The sequence below is a fragment of the Phyllopteryx taeniolatus genome, chromosome 4 (genome assembly GCF_024500385.1).
Source record: "Phyllopteryx taeniolatus isolate TA_2022b chromosome 4, UOR_Ptae_1.2, whole genome shotgun sequence".
Lineage (NCBI taxonomy): Eukaryota > Metazoa > Chordata > Actinopteri > Syngnathiformes > Syngnathidae > Phyllopteryx > Phyllopteryx taeniolatus.
Window position 1 is genome coordinate 26,932,109 of NC_084505.1, and position 8,018 is coordinate 26,940,126.

General features: G+C 44.5%; 1 protein-coding gene across 2 annotated transcripts in view; it reads right to left on the minus strand.

Moving 5' to 3' along the window:
- The window catches only part of LOC133476943 (son of sevenless homolog 1-like), a 30,379-nt gene that overhangs the window by 17,529 nt on the left and 4,832 nt on the right, over nt 1–8,018 (minus strand). For both annotated transcript variants that reach the window (XM_061771016.1, XM_061771015.1), the window contains exons 6-8: nt 4,159–4,302; nt 2,371–2,481; nt 663–761 (exon numbers count right to left, since the gene is read on the minus strand). In XM_061771016.1, coding sequence (XP_061627000.1) covers nt 663–761; nt 2,371–2,481; nt 4,159–4,302 — 354 coding nt within the window. The remainder of the gene's footprint in view (nt 1–662; nt 762–2,370; nt 2,482–4,158; nt 4,303–8,018) is intronic.

The window sequence follows — 8,018 nt, forward strand, 5'->3', positions numbered from 1 at the left end:
AATCGGTGGATCCACTGTGCGGCAGCATATGGGGGTGGGCTTTGGTGCCACATTGTGGCATCTTCGTGCCAAGCAACTACAGTGGACTTGAGACTCGTTAAGTCAATTTAGTGGTCTATCAAATCAGTGGTCTCCTTTGAAATAATTGGAATGCTTTTAATCCGTTTCAGAAAGTCCACAATTTTTGGAGGAACATCCATCCATCCATTTTCTGAGCCGCTTCTCCTCACTAGGGTCGCGGGCGTGCTGGAGCCTATCCCAGCTGTCATCGGGCAGGAGGCGGGGTACACCCTGAACTGGTTGCCAGCCAATCGCAGGGCACATAGAAACAAACAACCATTCGCACTCACAGTCATGCCTACGGGCAATTTAGAGTCTCCAATTAATGCATGTTTTTGGGATGTGGGAGGAAACCGGAGTGCCCGGAGAAAACCCACGCAGGCACGGGGAGAACATGCAAACTCCACACAGGCGGGGCCGGGGATTGAACCCCGGTCCTCGGAACTGTGAGGCCGACGCTCAAACCAGTCTCAACCGTGCCGCCTTTTTGGAGGAACATGTTTCAGATTTTTTTTTTCTTTTTTTGGAGAGAAATAGCACTTTATTTTATATGAAAAAAAATAAGAAGAAACAAAAATGTGGTGGTTTTGCGTTGGTGTTACCTTGATGATGTCGAAGAGGTGCAGGCAGTAGTACACGGGCGTGAGCAGCAGTCGCGGCAGGACGTACTGCACGGCCTCCTTAAAGCCTTCGCAGATGGACTGTGGGCACAACAATCATCATCATCATCAATAATCAGCAACAACAGGTATGAGAAAAAGAGACCCTTTTATTATTAACCAATGGGTTACATAAACTTGAAATATAGGAATGTACCACAATTGAATAAAATGAATACAAATTATATTAGAAAATCCTGAAAAATAACCAACAATAAAAACATGTTTTATGTTGCATTTTTTCAAATTGCAACATAACCACTGCTTAACTTTAACATAAGCATATTCTACATTTAACCAAGTTAAACAATTTGAAAACCCTGAAAAATAACCTCGGTAATAAATACAAATGTTACTTTAAAGTGCAAACTAACAATTCAAGTTCAATTCAGTTAGATTTTTGACTGTTGCTTTGTCAACACGTGCGGCAATATACTTTGGAACTTCTTGATGCAACCGCGGTTCAGTTTTATTGACAATGTCGTGGTGGATAGGAATCATGTGGTGAGGCTCCAGGTGCTAAGCTGTCCCTGTGTGCGCCGGCATTGTTGGGTTCCTGTTCCTGCTGTGCAAGTCTTGACCTCTGTGGGGCAGTGTGGCGCATGCAATGAGATACACACTTTCACAATTAAATATTGTTAATATGTCCTTTTTCACAGTTTGAAGAATATGTGCCAGAGAATATTGTTATACTACCTGTTTACGCAGCGTTTGTTTACCAACATTCATTTTGAGCGATATAAGTTCAGTGTTAATTTTCGTGAGTTCGTCAATGGTGTTTTTTATACAATGTGTGTTAGCTTTGAGCAAGCGATTTTTGTGAACAAAAACGAAGAAACGAAGGCTGAATATTCAATAGGTGTAATTCTTTTGTTAAGTGAGTTTAGTTTTACAGTGAACTTCAACTGGAGTGTCAAACGACTAAGCAAAGCAAAGGTATTTATAGATCGCATTTCATACACAAGGTAACTCAATGTGCTTTTGATGAGTAAAAGCATTTTAAAACAAAGAAAAAAAACAGCTTATAAACATTTAAAGCAAAGAGAAATAAATGAGTGCAATTAAAACAGCGTACAGTGCAAGAAATATCAGCATGACAATGATGCCAAATACACCGCCCGGGCAACGAAGGGGTGACTTCGGAAGAAGCATTTCAAGCTCCTGTAGTGGCCGAGCCTTTTCATTGTATGAAAAGTGCTCTATAAATAAAGTTGAATTGGATTGGAATTAGCAATACTGGCAATTTGACTATAAAGCGGCAGCAAGGACTCACGTAAGGACAAATGCGTCTTTTACTTTGCAGAAAGTCAAGTTGAGTTGTTTTCCTTCTTAATCACAAATGCGTCTTCAAAGGGTTTCACAGGCCCACAGTTGACAAAGATTGACGACATCCCCTGAACTAAACCTCCCAATCGGATAAGGAAAAAAACCTTACTGAGCAATTTCAACTTGCACATTTGGTAAGTCACCAAGTTGCTTCGAGATGCAGTGAACATGATCGGTACGTGCATGTATTACATAACATAGACACGATGCAAATATGAAATTTAACTGACCCCATAACATCTTTGTCCTCTGACCTTTATTCCCCAATGACTACATTTATTCACTGATGACATCATCAGGTCAGAGGGCATTGGGCGGGGCTCACCTGAAGGTGGAAGGCGGCGCCGGGTTTGGTCACCTGGCTCAGGAAGTGCTGATGGAAGCCGGAGCGAAGCACGTCCTGAGCGTACGTCTCGTACGGGTCGAAGGCCAGCTCCTGCGTGACGGACGGCCGGCCAATCGGAGGAGAGAACAGCAGATCAATTCAATTGTATGCGTCAGGCTTTAGACGCACGCTGCCCTATTTACGAACACTTCAGTCAGATTTTTATTTAACCTGTCCTACGTGATTTGTGGAAAACGCCACAAGTTGGAGCCAAAGGTCTGTCGCGTAGGAAACGAGTACTTGGACGCAACCAAAAAGCGAGCAAGGAAGCAAGAAAAAGAGAAAGGCAGGTATAAAGACAGAAAGAACCTGAGAGCGAGCGAGAAACAGATGGAGAGAGAGAAAGACAGAGAGATGGTGCGAGAGACCAAGCGAGAACACGAGCACCAGAGGGAGAGAGAAAGAGACGGGTGGAGAGATGGAGCGAGAGAGAGAAGATGAGAACCGGGCTGCAACAACAAATTGATCAAAATCGCTACATTTGATTAGTGATCGGTGGTGGTGCGCATTTTTACATATCTAAAGCAAAAGCCTAACTTGGATGAGGTCAGCACTGCTGATTAATGATAAGTTCGCGATGAAGCAATCACGTGCTGACGCTGCAACGTGCGCAGAGGCAGACTGGCGATCGGGCAAATGTAAGTGCTCATTTTGCACCCAAAATACACTTTATGCTCATGCTAGCCAAACCGACTTGCTCTCAATAGAATTTTAATTTGGGTACAAGTGACAACATTCGATGTTCTTTTGGAAATATAGCATGTAAATTAAGTTTACCCGATCTGGCCTGCCACGCCATTTTATGCCCGCGAAAAGCAAATCCAAATTCCTCTGTGTTCTAGTGTAATAAGGTTGCAAGCTTTTTTTGTTACCAATCCCCCTTTGAAAAGAAATGTAATAGTTGAACATGTTTTTATAGGCTTCTCATTTCCTACCTGCGGTGTGGCCCCTCGTCAAACTTTGGGGATTCTTTTGTGCCACCCAGTGGACATCACTGGAAGCGCAGTGCTGCACTCATCTCGTTTACGCTCGCTTTGTAAAGAAACAAATACGGGTTTGTTTTTCACAGGTAAAGTATGACGTCACACCTTTTTAAATTCATGATTATAATTTAGATTTATTGATTTTTTGTACTTTGCATAAAGTTAAAGACTAAACGTTGGGTAAATGGACTTATTTGAATTGGGGGGTGGGGGGTTGATGTTGAGCTAAATGGCCACTTCTTATTAACCCATCATCAATTTCACTTCTTCTATGTAAGATCGAAATGAAATTCATACGAGGTGAAGAGTGCCGAAAAATCTTCATGTGACACTTGAGGCTGATGAAAAGGACAGAGGAGGACAAAAACACGATTTTTAGCAGATATTGTTTCGCATACATTTGCATGTTTTTGTGTGTTGGTCCATGGGCTATTGTAAAGTTCTCTTTAATCATAATTGATTACTTTAAGAGCTGTGCCATGTTCATGCACAAACAGGTTCCTACTGTTTGTGCACTTTTCTGCACGGCCCATTTGAAATGAAGGGATGGAAATGTTTTTTTTCCCGATTCATCAATTAGTGGGGAAAAAAATAATGGATCGATGAAGCAGAAGAGGAGAAGTTGTAAAGAAGCGGAGCCGAGAGGCCAAACAGCCCAACGAATCGCTAGCAACGTGTCGGGAAGGAGAGAAGCAAGGAAGAGTGCGTCGTAAGCCGAAAAAGCGGGCGGCGGGCGCCGACCCACCTCAGCCAGGTCCTCGAAGCAGCTGCCCACCAGCGGGTGCGGGCGGCACTCGTCCGTCATCTCCACCGCGTCCTCCACGAGGCCCAGCATCTTGGCCGTCACCTCGTGGACGTCCACCACGCGGCTGAAGATGCTGTCCACGTCCTGAGGGGTAGAGGTCAGGGGTCAGCCGAGCGCCCCGTCCGGGACTTCGCCACGCTGCGACCGTTCAGGCCGATTCAACCTATCACGCGGGACCTCGCCATGTCGCCCAATCGCGGCCACTACCGCAAATGTCGGTCTAGACACACACACACACACACACACGTATACAGTCCCCTCCAAAAGTATTGGAACCGCAAGGTTAATTCCTTTGTTTTTGTTGTATAGTGAAGACATTTGGGTTTCAGCTCAAAAGACAAAAGTTCAGAATTCCATCATTTATTTCATGGTTTTTACATCTAGATGTGTTCAACAACTTAGGACAGAGCACCTTTTGTTTGAAGCCACCCAATTTTCAAGTAGACATGCAAAATGCAAACACCAAAGGCATGAAAAAGGTGTAAGAAAAAAAGTTAAAAGTACTCAGTGAAATAATTTCTCAAGTACTTAGTAAATTTCTCAAGTACTTAGTAAATAGGCGAGACGTTGAGTTGGAGAAGCTTGGAGGAAAGGAGTTCAGGGATGATGGTGTTGAGCGCTGAGCTGAAGTCCACGAACAGGATCCTCGCGTAGGTTCCTGCACTGTCGAGGTGTTCAAGAATGAAGTGCAGTCCCATGTTGACCGCATCATCCGCAGACCTGTTCAGTCGGTAGGCAAACTGCAAGGGGTCCAGCAGGGGAGCTGTGACGCTCTTGAGGTGGTCCAGCACGAGACGTTCAAAGGACTTCATGACCACAGATGTCAAGGCGACAGGCCTGTAGTCATTTAGACCAGAGATTGCAGGTTTCTTGGGGACTGGAATGATGGTGGAGCATTTGAAACAAGGAGGTACTTCGCACAGTTGCAGAGATCAATTGAAGATCTGAGTGAAGACTGGCGCGAGCTGGTCCGCGCAGACTTTGAGGCAGGATGGGGACACATGGTCCGGGCCTGCCGCTTTGTTAATCTTTTGCTGATTGAAGATGCGCCTCACATCCTGTTCGCGGATGGTTAACGCAGAAGTTGGTGGCGTGTGTCCTTTTCAAATCTGCAGTAGAAGGTATTCAAGTTGTTGGCTTGTGTGCTATTGTTCTCATCTTGGGGGGGTCGTCGCTTGTAATTAGTCAGCAATTGGAATGCATGCCAGACTGATTTAGAGTCGTTAGCGCTAAACTGTTTTTCCAACTTTGCTGCATAGTTTCTCTTCGCAATGTAAATTCCTTTAGTCAGCTGGTTTCTAGCTCGAATATACAGGGCCCTGTCCCCGCTTTGATATGCATCCTGCCAGCTGAATTTTCAAAGACACTCCAGTCTGTGCAGTCTAAACAGCTTTGAAGTTCCAGCTTTGCTTCATTGGTCCACTTTTTCACTGTCGCATTTAAGTTCTTTCCTGTACGTCGGTATTAAGTGAATTAAGCAGTGATCAGACGAGCCCAGGGCGGCACGAGGTTTGGCACGGTATGTCTTGTTTAGCGTAGTATAGCAGTGATCCAAAATGTTATTTTCCCTGGTCGGACAGTCGATGTGCTGCTTGTATTTCGGGAGTTTGTGGTTGAGTGTAGCTTTGTTAAAGTGTTTTTTTCTGGTCTCGTCAACTCCGGTGACATATCCCGAGCGCACAGGCGGAACCTCAGGCCAATGCACTCGCATATGAGTCCGCCGCGGAGTAATATTCAGAAATTACATCCGTTTGTGGATGGTGGATGTGTGGAATGGATCTAGCTGCCAGCGTGCAAGGACTCTCGTTGCCATGGCGACGACATTGCGACGCATGTAGTATAAAAAAAAAATGGGGATAAACGTGTGCTGGTGGACACCGGTGCTCGGGAAATTGCGTTCATTTAAGGCTTGCTTGAGGTATGTTCACGTAATTTTAATACGATACGGCTCGCAAGCAGGCAAAAAAAACATTATGTTGTCAAAAGCTAGTGCTAGCACTAACGGTTGTACGTAAATATGCCGGAGTCATGTCGAATCATGCGCTAAAGTTTCGGTGTGTGTGAAGTCATTTAATTTCAACAAAGTAATTCAATTATAGTCAGTCAGCACCCATTATTCCTGTCATGTTGTAATGTTGGTTTAACCTGACTGATTAGAATACATGACCTGACTAGAGCAGTGATTTCCAACCTTTATGGAGCCAAGGCAAATATTTTCCAATTGTAAAATCTCACGGCACGAAAAATGTCACAAAAAGTAGATACACAGTAATTACTGTATGTACTTCCTGCCATCTAATAGAAGAGCTTTTATTTGTTGTGTCTGTCACTATGCCTCACTGGCATAAATAGAGGAACAAAGATACATTATTGTAAATGAATAATTTTTTGAGCAGTTAAGTAAAATGTTATAAATTTCCACGGCACACCTGAAGATCGCTCATGGCACACTAATGTGCCACGGCACACTGGTTGGGAATCACTGGACTAGAGAATACTTTTGAAGACACACAGTACACAAGTGTATAGACAGTAAATGAACAAGTCATTTCAATAGACACATTGCACCATATTGTGATCGGATCAGGGATTGGTTATTGTTTTTTTTTTTTTAAAGGTATTGCAACAACTCTGGACAGACCACCTTTCGTTTGAAGCCACCCACTTTTCAAGTGAGCAAAAGTACTGGAACAGACATGATTAAATGAACTTCAAGTGAATAACATTAAATATTTGTTGGCATAACCCTTACTTGCCATAAACTGCATCAAGCCTGCGACCCATTCACTTCACCAGACCGTTGCATTCTTCATTTGAAATGCTTTTCCAGGCCTTTACTGCAGCCTCTTTCGGTTCTTGTTTGTTTCTGAGGGTGTCTCCCTTCAGTCTCATCTTCAGGAGGTCAAATGCATGCTCTATTGGGTTAAGGTCTGGTGAGTGACTTGGCCAGTCTAGGACCTTCCACTTTTTCCCCCTGATAAAGTCCTTTGTTGTGTTGGCAGTGTGTTTTGGGTCATTGTCTTGTTGCATGATGAAGCTTCTCCCGATGAGTTTGGATGCATTTTTCTGTAAATTGCCAGACAAAATGGTTTTGTAGACTTCAGAATTCATTCTGCTGCTACCATCGTGAGTGACATCATCAATAAAGACGAGTGAGCACGTTCCAGAAGCAGCCATGCAAGCCCAAGCCATGACATAACCTCCACCATGAGGTTGTGTGTTTTGGATCATAAGCAGATCCTCTTTCTCCATACTTTGGACTTTCCATCACTTTGCTTTTCTCATCAGTCCATAAAACTATGGAGGGTATCAATGATGGTCTTCTGGCCAGTTGTCAAGTCTGCATCGTCCCCATATTGAACCCAACTGAGACAATTGAACCAAACTGAAGCAATTTAATGACAAACCTGTTCACGAGCTTTGAGTTTAGTAGATGATTAGGGTGTGACACCCCTCCATGAGCTGTCACCTTATCGTGGTGGAGGGGTTTGTGTGCCCCAATGATCCTAGGATCCTTGGCGATCCAATCCCCGGCTACAAAAGCTGGCTCTAGGGACGTGGAATGTCACCTGGAATGGCAGGGAAGGAGCCCGAGCCGGTGTGTGAGATCGAGAAGTTCCGACTAGATATAGTCGGTCTCGCCTCCATACACGGCTTGGGCTTTGGTTCCAGTCCTCGAGAGGGGTTGGACTCTCTTCCACTCTGGAGTTGGGGAAAACACATTCACAGTGAGAGGTGCCGAGCAGGTGTGGGTATTGTCATTGCCCCCCCGGCTCAGCGCCTGTACATTGGGGTTCATC